The 26,456-nt window shown below is 47.1% G+C and overlaps 1 protein-coding gene across 3 annotated transcripts in view; it reads right to left on the bottom strand.

Annotated features, from left to right (window-relative positions):
* The window catches only part of bcam (basal cell adhesion molecule (Lutheran blood group)), a 30,218-nt gene extending 4,010 nt beyond the window's left edge, over positions 1–26,208 (bottom strand). For 2 of the 3 annotated variants that reach the window (XM_061288575.1, XM_061288576.1), the window contains exons 1-12: positions 25,899–26,207; positions 6,044–6,171; positions 5,707–5,923; positions 4,133–4,206; positions 3,506–3,602; positions 3,254–3,436; positions 2,417–2,538; positions 2,186–2,327; positions 1,532–1,647; positions 863–1,004; positions 513–637; positions 178–319 (exon numbers count right to left, since the gene is read on the bottom strand). In XM_061288575.1, coding sequence (XP_061144559.1) covers positions 178–319; positions 513–637; positions 863–1,004; positions 1,532–1,647; positions 2,186–2,327; positions 2,417–2,538; positions 3,254–3,436; positions 3,506–3,602; positions 4,133–4,206; positions 5,707–5,923; positions 6,044–6,171; positions 25,899–25,962 — 1,552 coding nt within the window. In that variant the 5' untranslated portion in view covers positions 25,963–26,207. Of the gene's footprint in view, positions 1–177; positions 320–512; positions 638–862; positions 1,005–1,531; positions 1,648–2,185; positions 2,328–2,416; positions 2,539–3,253; positions 3,437–3,505; positions 3,603–4,132; positions 4,207–5,706; positions 5,924–6,043; positions 6,172–25,898 lie in introns of all 3 variants that reach the window. The other variant, XM_061288577.1, reaches the window with a different exon arrangement.
* Positions 26,209–26,456: the final 248 nt, after the last annotated feature.

Raw genomic sequence — 26,456 nt, 5'->3', positions numbered from 1 at the left:
AAACGGAATGTGCTGAAATTAGTAGAAAGTCAACAATTCTTTTCAAAATAAGTACGCTAGCTGCTAGTTTGCCACCTGCTAGTTTTGCTAGCTGCTAGTTCACCAGCTATGTTACGGTGAGCCACACGTGACTCACAACCAAGTGACGTGAACGAGTTCTTCAAAATGGTGTCTAACCTCTTTTGAGAGATACACTGAAGGTCTTGCTATCGGTGCCGTACTCGTTAGCCACCTCGCAGGTCACGCCGTCCTTCATGACGACGGCGCTGGCCGGCAGGACGACGGTGCTCACCGCCTTGTTACCCTCCACCGTCACAGACTGCGGGACCAAATGACAAAACAAAGGTCAGGTCACGTACGAGCCAAGCTCGCCCCAGGCACACCAAATCGCTTCTAAGTTCCACCGGTCTGTTTCAGCAGCTTTGTTTACCCGAAGAAATGGTATTGTTACCAAATGTTTGACAGAGCTCCCTTGAAATTCAACACTTGTACAGTTTAAGTGAGTCATTTACCTCTTTCCCCGATGGCTTCCAGATGAACTGCGGAACGGGGAAACCGTAGGAGGAGCACCTGAGGGACACCATATCTCCTACATTGGCCACCTCCCCGGCAATCGGCGTCTCGATCACGGGCTGTCCTGCGGAGGGACGGGGGTCAGGGCATGAACAAAAGGCTTCCGTCCCACGCCTGAGGTGGGAAGCCGCACCCTAGCTTGGCTGCTTCCTCCCACCACGCCGCGTCCTTCCTGAGCCACAGCCGAGGTGGCTAACACGCATTCTTAGCATCCAGTCGATTATGTATCTGTTATGTAATGCCCCCCTAACCATAAACAGTGAGTTTTGTTGGTAACTGCTCGTGCTACCTCTGATGGTGAGGGCAGCACTAGCCCGGGCCGTCAGTCCCGGCACGGACGGCACGGCCCCGACGCACTCGTACTCTCCGTGTTTCTCGTAGGAGTCGGCTGTTATGGAGAGGGTCCCGTCCTGGGAGAGGACCTGAGAGCCCTGCAGGGACGGGAACAAGGACCATGTTAGGTGCTGTGTCATTACGGCCACCCACCCTTCCTTTTGTTTACATATATTATTGCATTTATATACAATGCAAATTGCAACTGCTGATATGAGAATTAAATCATTTTTCCCCCAATTTACACTACAGAGAAAAATAAAATTCCCGTGGAAGGCATATTTCTTTAAGATTATTATTATTTGTATTTTTTCATACTGCCGCTCTTAGTCTCCATTTTGGAGAAATGGCCTCTTGAAAGCAAAATGGCAGACCTCTTGTGTCTTTTCAGTCTCTTGAGGCTTTTTTGTGTTTTTTGGGGCGAGTGTACTCATGATAGAAATCCCTACCAACTATCCCGTTGCTATGTGAACGAGGGCTGCATTTTCAGTTTGTTTTCAAGGGTCACCCGATCTTGCTTGGCACCTGCTCCTCAAGTCCGAAAATGAAATGTCACATCAAATACTTGTCCAAATGCCAAGTGATGACCGCTCTGCTATGAAGGAGCGCACGTTTGCTGGCTCACCTTTTTCCATTGCACTGTATGAGGGGCCGAGGCTTTGGTCTTGCACTGCCATTCCACGGTGTCTCCGAGCATGACAACCTGAGGCTTGGCTGGGGTCACATTCATCGGATCCATGTCTGACATGCAGAGAGAAAATAAAAAAATCAATTAAGAGCTTTGGCAAGCATGTAATAAAGCTCTTAAGAGGTAATATTTGCAAGTACAAAGCGAATGGCCCTTTCTCTGAAGTTGTGCCCAATTTGCGCTAAGCCCGTTCCGCACAATTCCGAGGTTATCTCCTCTTGGTGTGGATCAAATTGGGACGACTTTAAAGTGACGCCTGAAGCGTGAATAATCCCATCGGACGCTCAGACCTTTCTGTCCTTTCCACGCATTAAGCGGGACACACACGAACCGATAGTTTGGCCAAATGTTTCCAATCAGTAAAAAAAGTTGCATTCGTGAGTGATCATTGCGTTGACTCCGTGTCGCTGTACGTAAACAACTGCTCACGAATGAAAAATCAAACTTTGGAATCGTAGTTCAGACAATTGGGAAATAGAGGAGATATTAAGTCACTCGAACACACGCAAAGTCCGTAAAATAATTTGCAGTTCATTTACATGCTTCAAAACCTGTCACTGTGTTTAAACGCTATAAGTGGAGCCTGCTCACAGTGCACGTTGAGGGTGATCTGGCCCGTCAGTTCAGCGTCCAGATTGTCAAAGTCGATGGCCTTGCACGTGTACACGCCAGAGTCGGTGCGCTTGGCCGATTGCAACGCTAGAAGGCCGCCCTGGGCTGCTATGAACTTGTCCTGGAGGATTGACCCAAAAAAAAAAACAACCCAGAATAAATTCTAATTTGTATTCCAGATAAGATTAAAAAAATTTCAAAAATGTATACGTCTTTGGTGAAGTCGAACTCAGGCTGAGGGTTCCCGTCAGTCTCGCACTTCATGGTGACGTTATCGCCCTCTTTGACGGGGCCGGTATTGAGCAGGGTAAAGGTCGCCGTCTCCGAGGGGTCTAGATGGACAAGGACAGACGTCGGGAGGAGACAGGTGAGAATTTCTCGATGGGGTGACTTTCCAGCGCCACACTGAAAATCGTCAGTAGGAGATGTACAAAGCATTCCACAAGCACTTTCCCAGTGACTCCTCTTTCCTCGCCTCATTCTCCACATTCTTTGTCTTCTGCGGTGGTAGACCAAGCGCAACGCCACCCAAGAATCAGCTAAATGACGCACAGAGGCTGTCACGGTGGCTATATTATAATAAAATCAACTTCCAAACAGAATGGTAACTTTAGCTAGTGAGCATAGACTTTGGCAGGTGCTAAAAAAATAGAGCAAACAAAAAAAAAACTGTCTAATATAGAACTAGGTTCAAGGTATAAAGGAAACAGAAACAATTTAGTCTACTTGTTGCACTTTTAGTGCAGTTCAAGAGAAACAACACAAGTTGCTAGCTAGCATACCACAAAGACGTTATGCATAAGAAGCCTGACCAAACGTGATGAGTTTATATCGAAAATGGAAATAATCTTAATCAGCTTTTGGTTATTGTATTTATGTATTTTTCTGCTTGACATGGCTCACCTTCACTCTCAGTTGGTTAGCGAACACGCTAGTTATCGGTCACAAAGGATGTACGATAGTGAGAACAACAAAACAGGAGTTGAAATAACAATAGGACAGCCCATTGAACATTTTCAAAGGAGGCCTGTGGTCGTGCGCACTCACAGTTGAGGTTGAGGTCGATGGTGTCGGACCTCTTCTGCTTGATTTGGTCTCCCGGCATGCGGTACTCCACCGTGCACTGGAACACCGAGTCCTTGTCAGCCTTGGTGGGCTGCATGTAGAGCGTGCTCTTGACGGTGTACAGGCCCGACGCCTCCTTCACCAGAGACGGAATCATGTAGGTCTCTTTCCGAACAAGAGAGACTGCGTGAGTTATGACTTCAAAAACGATGGACGGGTTATTTATCTACTTACTTTCTTTCCGGTCCTTGACCTCGGCAAGGGGCTGGCCATCCTTAAACCAGATGATTCTTGGCTGCGGGTGTCCATTCATCGTAACGCAGTTACCGATCTGATTGACAGGACCAAAGGAGTTAGTGTTCGTTCGTATCATTCTAGGGAAAGGAGGATGCGAATTTCAACATTTACAACACCAACAGGCAGGCGGAAAAACCCACCCAGGTTAAGCATTTCAAGCTTAAAAGAAACATTTTTCAGAGTTATAAGCGTAGGTTGCTGTACTTTGCAGTTCAACGGATGACTTTTAATATAATGAAACGTCAGGCTTTATAAAATGCTTTAGGCACTATTTATTGGAGATAAAGCATTTTTATGGTAAGTGCATTCCATTTACCATTCGGATCAAATTGGATTTTTTAATTTATATATTTTTTTTCTGAAAAGTTCAATGAGTAAGAATCACATCCATTCGTAGGTTTTTCACCAGTGTCAACACAATTTGCAAATTGGGATTTTAGCTGAGGCCAAGCTGTAATACAAACGTAATTAAAAACAAGAAGTAGATTATCATCATAAGGGGGGGCGCTTGTCATCAGATTGTGCAAGTGTACCGCCGCACACACACACACAACGTATACACACCTCGGAGCTGCCAGGCTGCCCCACAGAAATGGCTTGCGTTGACGCCTTTGTGATGATGGGGTTCTCTGGCGCAACTGAGGGAGGGAAAATAAAACAGAGGAAGATGAGCGTGACGATAAAGGATTGTATCATGGCGATTCAGAGGAAGCAACACCCGCACCTTTAACCCCGAGACCCAAGCACACATAAAACAGTGCAGCCATCCCACGCTGGCTCCTGACCTTGTTAATTCAGTTGAGCAGTAAATATCCTGCTCCACGTTCTTCCAACCGTGACCCGCTTCACATGAGCCGATGAGGGTCAGATCACACAATCACACACATGCAAAACTCAACACACACAAAAAGAAAAAAAATAGAAAAAACAATCCTGATCGTATAAAAACAATCGCACAGGTGCAAGATTCCCCTGTATTTCCCTGAGTATTTCTCCAGCTTGCATGCAAGGTCACGTTAGCACCGGCAGCAGTAAAAATCTTACAATAACAAATTAGCTCTCTTTAAAAAGCCAGCTAATACATATACACACATACACACACACACACACACACACACATACTGTACACATAACAGAGTCCAACACAGCCTTTCACTTTTTTTTTTGAACATGTGACGTCACATCTCTGAATTCATTTGAGAAGATCTCTCATGATGTTTTTCTCTTAGCAATAATTTACTAGCGATTGCAAAGCCCAGAAAGCAGCATAGCTCAGCTTTCAGGAGACCGTAAAAACACGACAGACCTCATATAGTAATTCATCCTCCCCTCTTGTAGATTCCAGCGGGCAAACGTGACCGTTGAACAACTGCGGGCTACGTTTTTTTCCTTTAAGTGCTCGAAACCAAATGCCACTTCATTGCGGTGAGGTCCAACACTTCACTGTTAATAAAAGGCGCCCACTCACCACTGATGAAACCATCACAGTTAATGCATAACATGGTAGCACTAGTTTGGAGTAGAAGCTGGAATCCAAGATCTCTTTTTACTATCTCTAGTTTCAAAAGAAAATTGTCATCGACTAGCTAAAAGGCCAACGTTGGTATGCTATCGTTTATGTGGAAATGGAAACTTCAATGCGAAACATGATGCAAATGGAGATTCTTTTCGATTGATGTTGAAAGGTTGTGCATGCCATTTGGTTCAATTTATAACCTCAGCCAGAAGCGGGTCTTAGTCAGAATTCAACAACTATTCCGTCGTGACGAGCGTCGTCCGGCCATACACGCTCAGCAATTTTCTTTAATAAGTTCAATTAAGCACCAGTTAATCATTCTTGACACAATTGATGGAAAGTTCCATCACACCTGTCATGTCTCATACATGTCACCTAAATAACACTCAGAGGGCTCGACCCCCCCCACCCTCCACTCCACGTGTGTCCTTGGACCACCCACGGTAATCCCCGATTAGACACCCTTCATACTTTTACTTGCATCGTTTGGAGTTAGCGCGAGGGATTTAATGGTGAACTACCCCCCCACAACGTTGTAATACAGGCATCCACATGAATTTGAAATTTTCACATTGCATAGGTTGGCATGTTTGCAATCTGCAAGCAACTAAGGTAGACGTACAGAAGACTTTGAGCCCGGTGGCGCCTTCTCCGTTGCCGGCGGGTCCAGCAGTGACCGAGCAGAAGTAGGTGAGGCCGTCGGAGGGTTGGACCGAGGTGATGGTCAAGGTGAAGTCCTCGCTAATGCTGACGCGGCCGCTAAGCGGCGTGTCATTGTCGCTCTTGGCCTCGCCGCCCTGCTTGCGGTAGGCCACACGCTTCCTGTTGCCCTGCACCTCCTGAGAAGAGGAGTAACACGTCGTAACATGACACACCTGTTGGCAGGTACAAACGCTAACATGCTAACACGCTAAGTCCCTGTACGACACGATAAAGCGGAAGGCGAAGCGGTCACTCACGATGTGCCACTCCACGAGGCTGTTTCCGGACGGCGGCGAAATGGTGTATGAGCAGTGCAGCCTGGCCGTCTCGTCCTTCAGCACCTCCACTTCCGGAGCCACGTTGACCGTCACCAACGCTCGGCACACTGCGGAAACAAAGAGTTGAACGTACTTAGCGCAAGCACGTTTACACAAGTATCGGCCTAAGCCGGCAACGCGGCGCGTGAATAATAAATGAACCATGTCGTCAATTTTTGAGCTACAAAATCCACTTGTGAATAATTGATGCGTTGCGAGAAAGCTGCAGAGAGCGGGAAAGGAAAGGAGAGAGGACAATGTCTGGGGGGCTCGTCCCAATAAAGGAGCAAAGACATGCTTTTGCGGTAAAATACTAAGAGTAGATGAGTAGACAAGCTGAAAGAACAGATGTGAGGAAACAAATAGCAAACATCTGTATCAATCTGACAGAAAAGCATCTATGGCAAACATCATCCTCTTTTGCAATGCTCACCTGACTGACAACAGCAGAGTCAAAAATAAATACAGCAAACCATCTTCATTAGTTTAGTTCAAAATACTTTTGTTATGCTAAACGTTTATTTTGGGTGTAATCGGCTGTAATGGCGGCACACATGTGAAACTGCAATTGAAGAAGCAGTACAGTATTTGAGCTAACCTTACTTTTTGCTGAAGAATATTCATGATTGTGTACTCAGGTATCCATCTTGAGTTGTGTTAGCATATGAGTCATTGGCCTACTGGCATTGAAGCACGCATAATTCACAATATTTGGTCCTGGAGTGGTCAATCTGCTTTAGAAAGCAGGCAGCTGCACAGATGGAGCTGGGCAATTCAAGCATAATTGGGGAATCCAAGGCGAGCCTCGAGCCGTGTGTGTGCGTGCGTGTGCATACATGCGTGTGCATATGTGCGTGTGTGTGTGTGTGGAGTTAACAGGGGGTGGGTAGCAAAGAACGGGTGTGGCCGTGGGGCTTGGAGGGAAATGGTGGGACAGGGGTGACTTGCTACATGGGGGTCTCGTTAGTTGACGCAGGCTAGATAATCCGATTTAGCCAATTGTGTGTGTGTGTGGGTGTGCGTGTGTGTGCGCGTGTGTGCGTGTGTGTGAACTGAGGAACATGACCGGGCAGCGAGACAGATGGGAGTGAGACGGTCAGACCATGACACACACGCACACACACACACATACACACACACACACGCACACACACACAGTTACATTTAATATAGTATCATCAAAGTGCTTTTATGAGTAACTGGAAAATAGCGAAAAGCTAAAGTACAATACGCGTGCACTCAAGTGTGCGTGTGTGTGCGTGCGTGGGTTTGTGTATGAGAGACACTGTCAAAGAGTCAAAGCAGGGCGGCAGAGTGGAGATGACCGGCAGAAGCCGCCTCGGTCCCGCGTCTCCTGAAAAGTTAATGTGGAGCTGTCTTCAATGCTCTTGCTCGAGTCTTTTATGCACTTTGCTCAAACTTCTCACTCTGCAGAGGCGCACACACACGCGCGCACACACACACGATCCTGCTCATTAACAGAAGACGCCAAGCGGATCTTCTCGTTTCCCCTTTCACCTAGTGCCATATTCCGGACATCAAAACCTGGACTGGTTTCGAGCTACCCTCTCAAAGAGCATTGTTTATTAGACAGCGCACACACCCGCTGGCGTGTCTGACAAAAAGAGAGAGATGGCACCCATTTGTCTTCTCGCTAACCCAAACATTGCTCATGAGGAAGGGTGAGTGTACGGCTCTCGCATGCATCACGTGTGTGTGTGCGTGTGTGTGTGAGTGTGCGTGCACGTGCGTGTGTGCATGCGTGTGTGTGTGCGTGCGTGTGTACCTGTATGAGCGTGAGTGTGTGGTCCAAAACAACCTTGGTGGCTAAATGGATTATTGTGAGTTGTACTGTTGGCAAAGCAAACAGAGTCATCTCAAGCAGGTCACTCGAGACTGCTCCAAATCACCACTCGCCAACTGAATGCTGATTATCTACATTTATACGAGCTGAACATGCAAAACAATGCCCTGATTGCATGGAATCAACTCCTCGAGTGTCAGTGGCAGGCAGTGAGAACAGAAGACTGAATCAGATGTTGAATCCTAATCAGCCAAGTATGTTAAAAGCACGCAAGGACTTTGGCTTGGTAGTTTGAAGCACTTTCTTGTACCACAGTAAACAAAGCATGAAGGAAAATATCAATACGGCTACTACTGGATAGCATTGATTTATTCCTGTGTGGTTTGTACGGTTGCATATTCGCATTTGCGTACATGTTATTTATTATTCATGCGCAGGGGACGGAGACGCTGCCGCTCTCATTGCCAAATGTTGCAAATATGTACACAGAGATTCTTTCTGCGGTTATAAAACATGAGCGTTCCCATCGCAAAACAAATGAAGCAAGCTTTGCAAGCTTTCACGCCGACACAAAGTGCATTTGGCTTCATTTCATGTTTGCTCTCAGCTTCATTTATTACTGTTGTCCTCATACAGCAGAACGGTGAGCTGATGTCATGATCACATTTCCGCACCTACTATTCTTCCGCAAAGTCACTCAAAGATAAAACGACCTTGTTATTGCTAACAACTAAGCCACGAACAACTAAGCTAACACTTGAGTTAGCCCGGTTAGGTGAAATAGGTCTCGGACCACTGTACTGTACTTTTGTTCAGTACTGTACAATCTATGCGTGTGTGATGGGGGATGAATGGAGGCAGTGAAGGGGGGATGGGGCCCACGTAAAGATCTGAAGTCTGTCAACGAAGGCCCGATGAGAGTAGAACAGGTGCAGGCCAGCAGCTGCCGCCACACAAACGCACACACAGGCACTGTACAGCCAACAATGGACGTCAAAAAGCGACAGCGAGTGTGAAAGGCGAGTGTGGCTGGGAGGGGCTAACTGCAGAGGGGGCTACCATCCGATATTCTGCTCCGTTTGATTTCTCATCGTTGGACATCATCTTTATGTCTGATGATGATCTGTCAATTCCGCAAAGTATTCTTCATTGAGATTCAGCGGTTGCACTTGAGAGGAAGCAGAGGCAGAGGACATCCGAGGGACGAGTCGGTCCGACGTTCCCACGGGTTTGAGGCTGACGTAGCGGCGCCAGGAGGCTGTTAAGTAATTAGCTTGCGCGTGCGTCGCTAACCTTGCCGGCTCATAAATTGAACAAGATCAGCGCTTTTACATGTGCAATCGCTGCAATCTTTTGGGACTTGCTCTTCAAGCTTGACTTGGAACTGCGCTTCAATCTATGTTTTGTTTTGTTTTTGTAGTTATTGTGTTATTGAAGGTTTGTTCACAGCACAGTGTGCCATGCAGTTTATCGTGTGATCTGGTTAACATATCACGTCGAGCAAGAAGCGAGCAGTGCGAAAAGTACCTAAATGCTAAATTTCCGTCCAATTTGGGCCGGCCGCGTGTGAGCATTCCTCGGTGGCGCACGTGTCGTGAAAGCCGCAGCGTGCGCAGTTGTAGCAGATAAATCACAGTCGTCCTTGAGTGTGCTGTCATCCCACCTTTGGGAGTGAAGTGGGCAACAAGGCTCATTGCTCATGCCGTCTTTTGTCCGATTCTCCCTGTCGTCCCGGCAACGGCGCTAAACGCAGAGCCCATTCAGAGGGCCGCATTTTAGGGCGGTGCAGTCGCCAAGTGGTTTTGTGTCTGACAAGAAGATGAGGAGGATGGATGCAGAAAGAGGCAGGAGGAGAGTAAAAGCGGGACAAAGCCATGGACGAGTCGCCTGCAAACCAGCAGAAGCTCTCTTGAGTCGCTGGCCAAACACGACGCCAACATCACGGAAGCTTTGGGAAGTGGAGTGACATCGACTCAAAACTCCTACTTGGTGGCACTGGGACGGAAGCTGGAGCTCAGAACATCCAGAAAGAGACCAGATGAATAAATAGCATTACATTGCGGACACAATTCAGCTGCTAGCAACGGATTAGCATAACAGTAGTTTGACCTTTAGCTCCTGTCATAATAATCTTTTAATATTTAACGCAGTCGGATGAAAATAGGAAGTCAAATCTCATTATTTTTCCAATCAAATCAAACAAAATGAAGCACAGGCCAACTAGTTGGCGTGCTAGGCGAGGTCTCGCCCCGCCCTTACCCCGTGTGGTCTCCTTTCAGTCTAAACTAAATTTCACAAAGAAAGCAGAGATGGACTATGAGGCAATCAGTGAGGTGTCATCGAGGGGCCAGAGATGAGAGAGGATGTTAATATTTCATGTCATGGGGCGCTAGCCCACAACACCTGCCAAAATATTAGCCTCCTCCAGCCTTGTGGCGCCTCCCATTAACACAATGCTGTCCTGTTCTTGGTCCGACAGCCGCCGGCTGAATGTGAAATGGGGGACAATGTGGCAGAAAAGTACAAGCAGGAGTTAAAATGCGAGCGCATGGAGTAAGACAACGTGACAGGATAATGGAGTCCCCTGCGTGTCTTCTCCACATACTATTATCAGACAAATGACTCCAATGATGGGAATGATATGCAGCCTTTGGCTGGGAGAAGCAATCTGCCCGCATATGCCGCCCATTGTAATGGCTTCTAACAAGTGCTACGCACAGGTGAGAGTAATGCATTTTCTGTAGTCTGGCTTTCGGTAAGGAATGATGCTTTTCTTTTGTTCTGGGGCCGCCCCTCCCATTTCATGATGGTAACTACGCAAAGTTTGAAGCCTCTCAAACATATGTTAGCATGGAGGCTAAAATGTCTTTGACATGCAAATGATAGGCATCAGTTGTAGAAGAAAAAGGATTTTTGGACACAAACGGTGGAGCAACACATGTAGACAGTTAATATAAGAGTACCCACAGGAATGTATTCTGTATCCACTAAAAAGAACAACCAATGTTATAACATGTTTGGCAAACTGCGGCTTATGGCCTTAAAAAGTTGTGTTATTATTATTATTTTTTTTTCACATGGTTGGAGTCACTTCTCCAAGGAGCATAAGTGTCCTGCAAGTGTCCTTTTCAGAAGTAAAAGAAAACAATCTGTATTGTGTCAAAGGCAGACAGGAGGCACAAGGGAGGCCGGCCCGGCCGGGTATAAATAAAACGGCAAAGACATTACGGCTGCAGCTAATCTCGCTAAAAGGCTGGGGATGAAGTGCTGCCGCCTGGGCTGTTTGCTCTCTAACTCTGTCACTTCCCCTTCAATCAATTCTTCCTCAAAGTCATTTCCAAGCAGGCTGCGCAGATAAATACTCGTCCCATTTACGCTAATGCAATCCGGCCTGTGTACTGTGCGCTACGTGTGCAGTTAAGAACACACGCCCAGGTTTATCTCAGCCAAAGGCAAAATGAAATGTCACGTAAGCAGGCGTACACACATTCATACAATATGATATGTATGCTAACCTGCTAAATCGAATTGTAATTTACCGTCTAAGTCGCTCCTAAGCACACCAATAAGTCCATTCTTCTAATAATATTCCCTGTTGTCAGGATTTATTTTTTTTAATTTCTGCTCACAGCAACTGGATTTTGGCACCCAAGCGTCGTGTTGGCCAAACACAAAGGGTCACGCTCACACCAGCTGCAAACAATTGCGGGTAAACAACACAGACGTGACACTATAATTTGCTTCCTTATTTTGCCACTTTGGAATTTCTAACGTCCCTTTGGAAAGGGGGGGCAGTCACAGTCATTTTTTTTTTAAAATCCGGATATCATACAGAGGCCGCCATTACAGATGCGCTTTCTTCTCTGCTGTTCACTTCAAACACACTCCATACGAACACAATGCTCTCGTATCAGACGCTTGCTAGATCACCTGCTTGTTTGCTGTCACAATGTACCCTACACAAATCCGAAACATTTCTTCGCTATTGAGTATGCTAGCGCATGCGCAGTGATACTGACCGGCAGAATAACATCCGGTTGTTCCCAAAGATGATCTTTTTTCTGAAATAATTTTACGTTTACAGACTTAGGTAGGAGTCAAAATTTGGGTGCGTATTATACATGGGTACAGGCTTTTTTCCAGCATCAACATGCCATTTTTAGGGTGCGTATTATACATGGGGGCGCATTATACATGGAAAAAAACGGTAGTTGGACATTTGAGAAAAAAAGTCAGATCAAAAAACACATCATAAATAAAAGTTCTATTTTTGGATTTTTTCTTAAATAAATGAAGATTTTCTTAAGGGCGATAGCTGATCTGAATGTGGAAAATTCCTTTGGATTTAAAAGTCAAATGCAACCACTTGGGCCCGGCACCAACGTCAACACAAGGTTCGGCCTCCCACTGTCGGGTCTGGAATTTGCTGTACGATCTAATGAGAGAGTTTTGTGCAAAATGCACAAATCTGAACAAAGGCGAGAGCGGCCATCCTCGTTGCAAGGAGATAACCGGCCGCTGGAGTGGACCATTTTGGACTATTCTTCCTTTCTTTCGTTTTTCCTCAATACTCCTCCATCCAGGATACAACCAGCTTGCTCAATAGAGTGGCTAAGCCCTCCCTCCCTGAGTGTGCTGCGCCGATAGTGGGATATAGAGACTGAGGCGTAAACGTGCTGCACGGCTGATAGGGCGAAGGAGAAAGGCAAAAGAAAGAGACAGAGAGGGCCTACCATACGCGGACGCTGTAGCACACAATACGGGTCGCTAGCTTACCTCCTCCATCGCTTAAATTAGCCCCGCACCCGACCCCCGCCCCTCCCGCCGCCCCTACTCTCCTGTCTGCCTCTCTACAAAGGCGACCTTCGGCGGGTGGGAAGGGAGATGCCGGGAAGCCCCGCTGAAGCATAACTTCAGCATTGTACCGGGGAAACTTGCCGACGCTCGACCTCAAAACGACCTTCGGCTCTCCTCTGCAGGCCCGCTTGTTTTTCACATTTTGTCAAGCGCCGTCAGAGTGTGTCTAGTCTGGCGTACGAGTCGAGCGACTTGAGGTTTTTGTAGTTGCAATAGTGGGACAAAAGTCATGTTGAAGCCAATAAATCAATGGTATCGTTGATATTTTTCAGCATGCTGCAGCATCTTCATGCTAGCATACAATGGGAAACACAGTGGAGTGACACACGCTATCAATTGGCCTTCCAAGTAGCGTTGTTGTTGCTCTTTAAGATACAGCTACCCAAACACAAGCACAGGTCGACCCAGCTCTTGTGTTGATGTGGCTTCATAGTCAGAAAGGCTGCGATTTGATCAACACCTGCTGTCCCCAAACAAACACAGCCCAAGCCTTTGATTTTATCTCAATGCAAATCGTGAGCCTTTTGCGTGCCAAACCTCACGTGCCCACGCTTACAAAAACGTTTTCACGCTATGCCCCCCCCCCCCACACCTCTCTTCCCCCTTGACTTTTGGGCTTTCTTTTTTTGCCTATTATGGTGGATTAACTTGTTAATGCTTGGCTGAACTCCATCCAGTAGGTGGGGGGCACAGAGTCACACATCAGTACACCAGCAATCTCTGGCTGGCTGGCAGATATGGTCACAAGCCCGCTGGCGGAGACGCAGGAGCCTCCTGCAGCCAGATCCAGGAGGAGGCAGACACCCATGATGCATCTGAGCAAAAGGCGCCCAATGCCGACTAAGCCTCCTTTATTAATCCCGCTTTATCCCTGCGAGATATAATAATTCAGACCTCATTAAGATTCTGTGGCATTCTTTCCCTCCTCCCAATTAAAGTCTCACACGCTCACTCGTTGTTTGCTAAAACAAAAATGAACAGTCAAGTATGATGCTCTTCTCCCCATGGATAAAATCAGTCTCTATACCGAGGCCGACAACCCATAAATGTGGGTGACCCTTGGTTTTTAGCAAGTTGGCTACGGAATGATGCGTTCATTGCAGCATGTTTTTTTGCAGTTTGCCACAAAGTGATAGTCAACGCCTTATGAATCCCGCCGAGATGGAATAATTACATGTTAATTACTTTTCTGCTGCATTCTTCTCTTTCTTCTTGTTGATTTGCAAATCCGTGAAAGCCTCCCTGCGCCCCCAGTGGAATTTGTTGCCTTTATTTGTGTGGTTCTTCGTACACGCTCCGGTGCAGTCGAGGGAAAGTAGAGGCAACCGTGGCTCAGAGCACGAACAGACAACGACGGGTGCTGAGACGGCCCAGTCGGCCGTCCAGGTTTATCCACCCGCTTTTCTTTGGCAGTGCAAGAAGCTCATTAACCACCGCGACCGTTGAGTTGTGGCGTCAAAAGACAGACGCCTCGAATCATCTTCCCGGCTCCCGATTGACGTCAGCTCTCCTGCAGATAGTCTCGTTAAAAGGAGATAAAAGGCAGCCTTGGCTTAAGCGCGACATTGGTCGCGCCTTACGTGGCACCGCCTTATCTTACGTGTCTGCCTTGCTCAAGAGTGTCTTTGACACAAAGATCTATTTTTTGTGGCGACACTTCAAGACAGGCAAGACAGATAAGCACGCAGACGAGGAGACTGCCAGCCGCTGCTGTCATTAGGTTAGGGGTGTACAAACATAGAAACTAGGAAAACTGCACGCTGTAGTATTACACTCCACAGTCTCCACATTAATGCAACAGCCCTTATTCTCCTCTCGGATATATGTTCTACTGGATGAACAGCCAAAAAATTCTGTTATTTTTCCACTCACCATAGGCCCTCTGCCCCCATCCTGCTCTATTCTATTATTTTCCACAGTCTCCACTTTGCGGCAGTGCCCCTTAGTGTCCCCTTGGATATTTTTTTTTTACTTGGTCAACCGACGGACACAAATGGCTACATTCCCATCAACAAAACCTCAGCAGTAGTCCTGAATTGAACATGCCGAATTCCTGTTATTGTGCCGCGGGGTGTCCCAATACTTCCCCCCACATCAACAACTCGTTATAGCTTGTGTGTTCGCGTGTGTTAACCTTGCAGAAAAGCCAAACAATCTGCTACATAATAGCCCACCTGTCTTCTCCCATTATCTCCCCATGGATACATTGAGGCCGACAAAGTGGGGAGTGAATCACTCACTATGGTCATCAACAAACAGCTGATCCATCCTCTCCTTTTAATTTACTCCATTTTAGTTTATATTCCTCTCTTCTTCTATCCGCAGCCATAATTGCATATTTGCTCATGATTTTGGGGGTGGACTACATGTTGCCACGGTAACAGACATACAGGCTGTTTTATCACAGCGAGACAGGCATTATTGGGAAAAAAAAAGCAATGAGGCAGGAGGGTCTTCGAGGGTCACACGGCGGAGCAACGTGGGGCGAGAGGCGAATCTGGAAACGCGGCGGGCGGGTGGCCCCTGACTGGATGGCGAGGTCAGGTGATTATTGATTGGCAGATATTATGTGGACGGCGGGGCGGGGGGTGAAGAGGGAGTAAACAGAGACGAGGCGAATACATTGTGGCGGCACATGAAAGTCAGGCTGCTGACACGGAGCCCACAGGGGACACGAGATGCTGAAGGCCGCATTACAAAGTGAGCCGACAGGGCTGCGCAGCCCACTGACCTTTATTACAGGAGAGGTGATGATGTCAAAGCAAAACAACACCATAAGACAAAAGGAACACTCCAAAAAAAATGGAGCACACTTTAACTAAAAACAAAGCCCCTCTTTCCGCTGTCTTCTGGGAGATTCTTACCATTACTATTCATGGCTTGGATGATGAAGTCATTAGCTATGAAATTGGACACAAGAGACTCAATCAGAAGTGTTGCCGTTTCAATATCCATTCAAATTTTGAGCGATGCCACACATCTGTCACGTAAAAATAAACTGAATGGATGAGCTTGACGTGTTGAACGCCATCCGTCAAAGTCACGCCAAATAACTCCCAGATGGCTATCAGCTAAAGCAAGCCGGAGCTGCTTGATAACATCGCATGTCGACGTGTCTCGACCTGCGCTCGGCCCCGCCCGCCCCGCGGCCCGATGGGCAACGCAGATTACTGGCGGCCGCGTGGGAAACGGAAGAAGAAGAAGCGGACAAAGCGAGTGGTGCCGCCACTTCCTACGACATCCTGAAGCAAGACGCGACCTAGCATGGTCCGCCGCATCAAATTACGTTTGGCACCTCTGCGCTCTCGGCTTGCCACTCGCCGTGAACATAAAGGTCACGCATTGTCATCAGCTGTTGAATAAACAAACTGGCTCCAGCGGGATCATCTGTTCCGCTCGGCAAGTGATGTCCGATGGAAAAGCTAATCGTTAGCTTTTCAAAAAACAAATGCAAATACTTCCCTACAGTATGTCATTCTTTGCTTTTTGCAAGTTCAGTGCACCGCACTTTTCTCATGGTATGTTTATTGTGAATGACTCACTATGAATTTTTTCATACGGACAGTTAGTGCTGATTCACGTAACGAGATGCGTGAGCGATAAGGAGTGCAAAAAAGGCTGCTACATTAAAGTTCTACATATGCAAGGAAAGGTTTGTTGGGAATGTTGACCCTGAACAATTTGCGTATTGACTAAGCTTTTATCATGACTTGCAAGTCACATGTGCCCCCCACCCATCTTGTGAATGTCACAAAAGCACAAGTCGGAAAATGTCATCGGATAACAGTGCGCTTTTGAAAATGTAGAGGTTCCGATGACACACATTCCGCTTTTAGATTGGACGCCCCGGGGCACCTTTTGACATGGTTTTATGGTGAGGTGCGGATGCAAAAGCTTGTCGCTGCAAGTGGAAGTGGCCTGTAAAGTAGAGCAAGCAGCGCTTGCTTTAGTCAGGAGGGGCAACGACTGGAAGGAGACGCACACTGTCAAAAACAGGAAGAGGCGACAACTACTACCAACAGAGGAATGCTAAGGTGTGCGGGGAGTTGACGGACAGGAAATGTGGAAGCTGTCCGTCATCAAAGCTCCTCTAAAATCTTCCATGACTGTATCGAGGAAGCGATGGGACGGAGACGATTCAACTACCAAGTATGAGGACACGGAACTGAAGCATAAATTGAAGAAAATAGGGAGTTGCAGCACGGACAGATGCCGAATGCGTCTATATTTTATGTTCTATGTTCTGCTTTGTTAGGGCGGAAAGCGCAATAGAAATAAAGATGCATTGTATTGTATAGAATATGAATGGGCCCGGATCAGTTCCCAGAGGAATTCCAGATGCACAATATAGGGACAAAGTATTGCTACACCTACCGTTTTTTTCCGTGCATAATGCGCCCCCGTGCATAATACTCTTACTTAAGTCCGTAAACGTAAAATTATTTCAGAAAAAAGATCATCTTTGGGAACAACCGGATGTTATTCTGCCGGTCAGTATCACTGCGCATGCGGAAGCAAACTCGATAGCGAAGAAATTTTTCGGATTTGTGTAGGGTACATTGTGATAGCAAACGAGCAGGTGATCGACCAAGCGTCTGATATGAGAGCATTGTGTTCGTATGCAGCTGCCCTATTGCCTAATTTTTCTGCCACTTCAATGACTTTCTTTTGAAACGCTATACTATAACTTGCTCTCTTAACCATCTTGATGAAACTGCTAATTAAACTGTGAATTGAAACTAATAGGTAGAGAGAACTGAACTCTCGGTCTTTATATAGCTGACGTGTCTTGCGCATCCGTTCTGCACATCGGATCCATATGATATCCGGTCTGCGATGGAGATTAAAAAACAAACAATATTTGACAATAATACACCATCAAGGATTGCACCATCGCATCAAACGATGTGGTCAATTGTGAATTTTACTGACTGAGTGTGTTGGGCAGGATGGCTGAATGTGATGCGCGATTGACAACAAACAAGAAGAAAGGTGTGATTTCAAGTTTTATTTCGAGGGAGATTTTCTTCAAAAACTGTTGTACCCATGCATAATGCGCACCCCAGATTTTAGGACAATAAATTAATTAAATTTTGCGCATTATGCACGGAAAATGACGGTACTGAAATGGATCAGTACGTTTCTGCCAGCAGTGTCGGATGACGTTTTCTACACTTCTAAACTCTTCTAGTTATACGACTCCAAAATGGCCTTTCTTAAGCGATTGTCTGAAATATCTTAATATGATGACCGAGTCTGATCCACAACTCGTGACTGATCAAAAAAAGTTTTTGGGGCTTTCGAGACATACGCGCGAGAGCAGAGATAGAGACAAAGGTGTTTTTGATGAGCATCCAGCTGCTCTCTATTGCTACACAAACATGACCCTCCCACCCCCGGCGTGTTTATTAGCGAGCCTGCTCAGTCTGATACGACCACTTGTCTGTACAGCGTGCGCATCATTTGGAGAGCGTCCCACGTTTGTACAGGAGGCTCCTCCCGCCCCTGTGTGGGTCTACAGTTTGGCCATCCACCAACTTCAACTGTCCTTGGACACACAAACGAGCAGATGGGCCGGTACCACATGGGTGATTGGGCTTTGTGGAAAAGGACGCGGGACTCTCGCTTCTCTGCCAAGGAGGCCCCAGGTCCAACCATAACTGGCGGGACATACACCGCACAATGCAAACAACGCAGTGACAGATCCAGATTTTGAGGGAAAGAAACGGTGAAGATTGGTAGAAGCAAGGCAAACTAACTTCAGGTCCACTCGGCACCTGGTACCGCCATCCATGTGGACGCACGCACACGCCTATTCATAACACTGCTTTAATCCTCATAACTTCCACGTGCACTGCTTAGCTCCAAGTGATGGATGCCCACACACATGGCCAAGTCATGCCTCCCACCTTCATCCGTGACACACATGACGACGTTAGTGCAGTTGACGGGAAACACTCGTCGCACATGGCAGGCTCCGACTTCAGATGAAATGTTTTCCTACAGGAGAGTGCCGAGACATTGTTGCCCTCTGCCTCCTTGCCATTCCTTTGTCCTTGCCTACCGCATGTGTGTGTGTACGTGTGTGTGTGTGTGTGTGTGTGTGCGTGTGCGTGCGTGTGCGTGCGTGTGTGTGCACGCTTAGCCCACTATTAATACCTGAATTCCAACAGCCTGAAGGAATGTCTTAACAATGTGCCCTTGTTCAGGTAGTGCACTGAAAAATGCATGAAAACACACCGCTTCTTCACCTTTTGGAATGATACGCGACTAGGAAAAAGAAAAGCCCGTAAAAATGTTCATGCGGCGTCAGGCTTTGTTTAGAACTTGTGCACAAGGCTTTTGTTTTGCAAGCTTAAGCCCCCACCCCGTCGCGGCGCAGTGTGCAGGAAATAAACAAACTGGAGGTTCTTTGCTTCCAGTTGGTACTTACTGGTGGCAGCAAGGTTGCCGAGTCAGCCCATGTTAAGAATGATCTATAAAACTACTCTTGGTATTCGATAAATGTGCACTTTAATTGTGGCCTCCACTCTAGACGCATTATTAGTTTAAAACAAATAAGATAAGCGCCACACCCCAAACAGTCATTAATACGCTTTATCAGTCCATGGACAAATGCCAACTTTTGCTAAACAAAACAGCAGCACCCAGCAAAGGTTGGTATGTACTTCCAATATAGTGTTTTGCTTGTTTTGGATATACATTTATTTACCCAACATTATTGGGATAAAATAAAATTATGATTTAAAAAAAACATACACGTGAGGACAAGTCAATAGGCAGTCATATAAAAAAAGAAATTATTTTGCTGTGTAATTGCAGGCTGTCTGTGTGTCCTGAAAGGTATCCTTGAATTAAAATACATTCATATTATTGGCCTTCCACTAATAAATACCTGGTCGAATAGAATAGATGCCCAGCACCCCCCCCATTGGTTGCTCGCTGGGGAATAATGGGCTACTTTTTTGGGACTGGAATTTTTAATGGGGCTGAAAAGGAGGAACGCACTTAACTAGGCCATCATCGTCTGGCCGCCTGTCCACCTTATTATTGAACACGTGTCCTTTCGGCCCCGACCATTAAGCAAGCTCGTACGCCGCCCCGCACACTGCTTTCAATGGACACCCACGCGCACACAATGCCAAGCGCACACTCTTGGACTGCTAATTGACATGGGGGGGGTGGGGGGTTTGTGGGCGTAGGGCTGGATGAGCCGGCACGTCTTTTATCATTGTCCACAGAGACAAAATCTTCAAGTGTGTGATGTGAGTGGAGAATGGGATCAAAAAAGGGCTGGGCATTGGGGTATGGGGTGGGGGCGGGGCTATGAGGGGGGGAGTATCCTACAGGCTGTTTTCCCTGCACTTCTCGACTGCAGGGCTGGAAAGAAAGACCAAATATCCTTTGTGCTCTTCAAAATACTGACATTGTTCTGTTGAACTAATCATACATAAATTGTGTTTTTAAGAAAGAGACTCTCAAAGCAAGATGGCAGTGGCGTAATTACTTTAGCCCCCCCCCCCCCCCTTTAACAAGAGCAGGCTAAATTGGTTAACCACTCTGTAAGTCTGACATTAGCCCGACAATCAGCATCCGTTACAGTTGCTGCACTGCACAAGGTAAAGATGAAGAATTGGGAATCATTTAGCCTAATGGGGTTGTAACCTAATTGGACGTTATTGATTTGAAATGAAGTATTCATATGAAAGCAGGGGCAGCCTCGTTGCTGACAATGAATCAAAAACCGCAACATGCAAGTCATAAACGATACAGTCTGAGCCGGACGAGGATTCGGGACGCATACGGCGTTTGCAAGAGGCATCTCTTATTAGCGCCGCCTCTCGCACATAACATAACAGAAGCCAACGGATGAGTGTGAAAATTCTGAGAATCCCGAGGACAGAGAATCAACTCGGGTAAAGGACAGGAAGAGACTTGCGCCGCATTAGCAGTCAACACATAACACCTGTATACTTTTGATACAAAGTCAAGTTTGTACAAGCAGCAAGGAGAACTTCAGTCTTCACAGGGGCTCCCTTTCAATCAAAAAAAGAGCTACGTGTGTCCTTGAGGCAGCTGAAAACCGACACCATTTTTTTGTGATGCTACTCCCAGCCCAGCGCTTGGGTGACATCCGCCTTTCCCGCACGTGCAGACGTGAAGATCACATCGAAATGAACCTCCCAGAGAGTGACCCAAACAGCAGTTTGTGCTCTTCCAGCATGGAGGATTGATGTCTCGGCTCCTGTCTGGCAGTTCTCTAGGGCCCCTTTAAAGCCATTGCTTCACATTGTCAAAGAGTGACTGGCCTCACTGGAGAGGTTAAACGGCGTTGCTTAACCATTAACTTGATTCAATTCACCGGAATGTTCTAAAGCCCACCTGAGACGGAGATTGGACATGAGAAGTGGCTCGAGCGATCGTATGATCTCTGCGGGTTTCGTCTTTGCTTTTGTCACGGCGGCTTTGTCAATTTACACACGTGCCGACGTCCGCATACTCATCGCTCGGGGGACACGTACCGAGGCACTGTGAACTTTCATTCACCCTTGCGGTTATCTATCAAACACCCAGATAAGCACACCAAAGAATTCCTCAGGGGTTCTACGGCACAATTGGACCACCACATCAAATATGCGCTCTGAGTCTACGGTGGCAGGCCCTCGCTGGCAGGTTTTTGTGGCCAAATAAACTCTCAGGGGTGCCTACTGGTGGCAGAAATTACTTTGATTGGCTGAGTCGCTCTTGCAAAGCAGGAACCCTGACGGCAAAAGGTAAGCGAGCAAAGCGGCAAACGGGTTTTCTTATCTGATCCCCCAAATATTTTCGGAAGATATGGCCGTGTGGGATGAGGAAATCATTCAGCATGCTTGAGTGATGAGTGACTGAGTCCTTCAATCTTTCAAATTGTTTCTTCTGGGCTAAAAATGTACCAGGAATTTGACAATCTGCTGCTATCTTTGCATCCAATTCAACATGAGCAACCCAGCTCAGCTTTGTGGGGTCATGTGACACCCGCTTTTGGCCTTGTTGTTCTTGACGTGGTTGCTATGACGCTACATCCATGCAGCTAATGCAAGATGTTCCCATCCAACCTGAACTAAAATGGACCACATGGTTTCCTTCACTGCAGTGATGCGCTTTAAGCGACTGCTCTTGAGGAGCGGCATGCAAGCTGCACAAATGTGCCACCGATCCAGCAGGGCGGATCACCACGAGCTGGTAATTGAAGCCAGAGTGCGAAGGAAGGGGGCACGAGGGGACTGCGTTGGGCAACTGCTGCTGAGGCAACTGTTGATGTCTGCAAAAGCAACAGCTTGCGGGGCTCCCAGAGGACGCCCTGCCAGCCAACAGTCAGATGGTGGCTTTGAGCTCTGGAGGGGTTCGCATTTCCTCCGGCTCTGCCAACAAAATGATTCCAGGCTTTTCTCTGGCAATGGCCATTTTTAAATTGGTCTTTCCTTTAGCGCCAGCAACTCTTGTGCCCAAAAGTGAACACAACCTAACAAGACTCAAGTGGCACGTCTCGGTTCACCGAGAGACGATTCCCATGGGTTTATTCTGTAACTGCAGGATCTGATACAAATGTTGTTTTTCAAAGTCATGAATACAGCATACATTTTAATGGTATACATTTTAATGGTATCTTGCTGCAGCACTAAAAGGATTGGCTGCACTTAGCCTCCCTTCTCTTCCCGCTCGCTCACTCGCTCGCTTTGTGAATTTTCAATATTGCTCCACCCTGTGAGTTGCAACCCCCCTTTCCATCGCCACGACGACCGGCATCGAATGTAGAGACACAAGGATATGCACGCAGACCCCGTGGAGCCGCTTTTCATTTCAAGGCCGCATTTGAAATCACCCGTTGCCGTCATCGTCCTCCCCCGAGATAAGAAGAACAAGTGTCCATAGTGGCAAAACAATAGTCAACTTTAATCATCTCGACTGCATTGGACCGACCCTTCCTTCCTTCCTTTCTACCTCCCTTCCATCCTTCCTTCCTCATCACAGCTCCCACTGATGACAAGAAAGCTCATCTATAAAGCAACAGCCTTTAACCAAATCAAGAGTTAACGAGCTTCTTCTCTCTTCCCCTCGCCCCTCCTGCACGATGAGACTATCGTGAGGTTGCTGATGAGGAACTATCTTGTGTCTGACTGCTACTGCAGTGCCTAGGGTGGAAGCACAGACATGGGAGGAGATAAGACGCCATGAGTGCCTTAGATGGTTGCCAACGATGCCAAATGAGGGACTTTTTAAAATGGTGGCCATAAATCATTGCACGGTTTGGGGGGGAGGCGTAAAAAGCAAACACTGCCCTGTCCCTGCACTAAAACAGCGGGCAATCTTCCCGATGCTCCTCACCATCATTATCTGCAAATCGGACACAAAAGCCGGGAAAGCGCACTAAATCACGGCTAGCCAACACGCGTGCAAATAGCAGTGGATGCCGAGGGGGACAGCAGCTTCAAACGGGAGACGGTCCAGTACGCAAAATGAAACCCTGACAAAAAAATATTTGGTGTGTTTATTTTCGCGTATCGACGAGGGTTACGTCCAAAACCGTCTGGCTAAATGCTAAAGGCTTCTGAGTGTCCCCCAGATGAAAAAACAAGAATCGCAATCTGGGTGAGAGCTAACTTCGCACATCTGCCAATCTCTGCTGATGCTTGTTTGTAAACGGATTAGTGACGGTGAGAGGGGGGATTAAGACAAAGAAAAAAAGTCCTTTTGGAAAGAGACGACGAACAAACGCAAAGTTTACAGAGCGCGCTGCGACACGTCCCGGGGAATGTCACTAATTCTATCACAGGGGGATAGAACCACCCCGCTGTCAGCCCACCGGCAGGTATGAGTCACCTGGATAATTACGGACCCGACGATGCAGAACCGACACATGCCTGAATGACGAGGGGGGCAAAGACGGACTTGCTCTTGTCACTCAGTGCAAAGATTCCTTCAGACATTTGGGGGCTCCTGCTGGCTTTTATCGCCTTAAGGCTAGATGAGGCCTTTTCTGGTCTAATACCAGAATAATTGCAAATGGCTGCATGGGGTTGTTGCTGCCGGGCTACGGCAGGGGTGCAGAAATTAAAAGCGAGGAAATGACTGTGGGAATAAAAGCGGCCAGAGACAAAAAGTCAGACCAAACTCAGCTGATGCTTGATTCTCGATACTTAACTCACAGAAGGCTTCCGAGACCACAAGGCCGATCGGTCTCGTGAGGTTTTGGTATGGGAGCACCCTCCTATGAGTGGAGAGGCTCAAAAGCATGTGAAAGTGCAGCAAATGCAGGCCAGAGGGCAAGACGACATTGCGTGGACGTGTTATGCGTCCCGTGATGCTGTTTAGAGCACTAACGGTCCTCGTGTGAGCACTCTGGGAATGCGGTCCCACTGAGACCCTTCGAGTTGTGCTATTATTAGCACGCTACATGGAAATGGGAAAGAAAAACTATGAGGATTTTGTAAACAATCTTTTATGGACAAGGTGAAAAGATGACTTTCTTTCCCACAACCGAGACACGGAACAGGGGGGGGGGGCAGAGGGGCGGGGGCAGCCTGGCCTTGAAATCAACGCAGCACTGTTGCCACACAGCAGCCAGATGTGTGATCTACACCGCATCCTTCAATTAGATGGCATCGAGTTTTAGTTCGGAGGCACCTGTTAAAAGGCTCCATGGATGGAAAGCAGACACGGCAACAAAAAAAAGAAGGTGGGCCGAGAGGAACCAGGTAGTAGTCATGACATGAATCAACAAGACAACCGCTCATTAAACATGAGGGATTGAGAAACCACATTGAGACACCGGACAAACTGGAGACAAACAGCGCTGAGCCGCTGCCACACTTAAGGGCCACCCAAATTCACACTTGGTCAAAACAAGTCCAAGCGCAGATGTGAAAGACATCACAGCGAGAGAAACGGGAAAGGTGTAGACCTCGGAGATGTCAAAGTCACAATTGCTCAGCAAAAATACTAGTCGTTCTCGGCAAAGGATAAAAAATATACGCCGGTGGGTATTTGTGTATAATCTGTCTACAGGTGTTGCACCACCATTTGTGTTTAGATATTTGCCACTTTAAGGGTTTTAATATTGCCACAAAGATGCTATGCCTTAGCATTTGCTATTTTAGTTTTCCGTTAGGTGTTAGCTTTAGCCATAGCTAAGCGATGTGTCTGCTTGAAATACACAATTTGTCATTTGCTACACTTGATATTTAGTCTGACAAAGTCAAATGAAGGCAATTAACAGTTTGAAGCCACTTTTTGGAAGAATTGCTCAAATCAATGTTTTGCCAGACACCTCACGGGATGGCGACTAAGAAGCAAGCTGGCCATTGTTAATCACGATTTCACGCTTTTTTTTAAAAAAATGAGGGCTTTTTCTGTTCCACCATTGAAATCTTGCAGTATCCAAAATGTAATGCCCCAGGGAGGCTACTCCACCCTCCCCCCCCCCCCTCGCCATGGTATTCTGGAAACCTCGAGAAGGGTGTGGTCGTGATAGACACCAGGTAAGCGCATACTAAATCTGTTCTATTGGATCTTTTTAGGTCGGCCATGACAAACTATTACTGAATTATATTATATATTATTAAATCCCTTTGAATAAAACCTAAATTCTAACCTAAAAAACGTGTGTGTGTGGGGGGGGGGGGGGGCTGTTTTGGTGCATTGTGGAGCCAATCCAAACATGAGGTAGTCCGAGAATTAATGAGATGGAATAGAGGCAGAGTGGCGCACTTTTACATACCGTTGCTTAAAAAAAAAAAAAAAAAAACTGCACCATGTTACGCTTGCGTGTACCCGCAGCAGTGTCCCGGAGAGAAAACGGGAAAAGGGGGTCCCCGCGTGCTGTGCGCCAACTAGCGCTATCAAGTCAGTCCCCGGTCCACAAGTTAAAGTGGGTAGGAGCGGACCAGCGGAACCTCACGCGCAAGTTCGCACTTGTTGGACAGATGTCGGAGTCCATCCATCGCGCTTCCATTCCTCAAAGTACCACAAAGGTGGGAGCTCAACTTGCGTGGAAGGCAACCAAAAAGTTGGCGTCCAACTAAATCGAGCACAGTGAAATACGTTGCGCGTGGAGACCCTCAAAAATGAAAAAGAAAAGAACACAAGAGGACTTACGGTGCAATGGGCACAGAAGCAAGGTGCACACAAGCCACGCGTGTCCGAAGTTTATCCCGTCCATGATGACAGTCGTTTTTTCTTTATTTTCTCTTTAACAACTTTGCGCCTTTCGGTTGTGTTGGTTCGAGCAAGCGGGCAGCTTCTATGAGGCTTGGGTTTTCTTTTTAGAACTGTAAATCTCTCTCTCTCTCTCTCTCTCTCTCTCTCTTTCGCCCCGTCTCTCGCGCACTTTCGCCTCGTCTCTCGCGCACGTAGTAATCTGACGCGGGTGGTACTCCCCTTGATATATTTGCACAAAAGGTGCCCCCCCCCTCCACACACACACCCCTCTCCCTCTTTCTTTCTCTCTCCCCTATCTGTCTTTAAACTCACCCCCCACCTCACTCTGGCAAACACAGAGAAAAAGATGTGCTTGACTGAGCTTTTCAGAAACGGAAGTAAATAAGTGATTTTTATCAAGAATCACGTGATGTATGCACATGTCGTTTTGAGCTTTTCTTTGCACTTAGGAAAAAACGGGAACTAGACAACTTTTCTGGCTGTTCAGATAAAAAT

The sequence above is a fragment of the Syngnathus typhle genome, linkage group LG10 (genome assembly GCF_033458585.1).
Source record: "Syngnathus typhle isolate RoL2023-S1 ecotype Sweden linkage group LG10, RoL_Styp_1.0, whole genome shotgun sequence".
In the NCBI taxonomy this organism is placed as follows: domain Eukaryota; kingdom Metazoa; phylum Chordata; class Actinopteri; order Syngnathiformes; family Syngnathidae; genus Syngnathus; species Syngnathus typhle.
The sequence above is the reverse complement of the archived record's forward strand: the minus strand, read 5'-3'. Positions and strand labels throughout refer to the sequence as shown.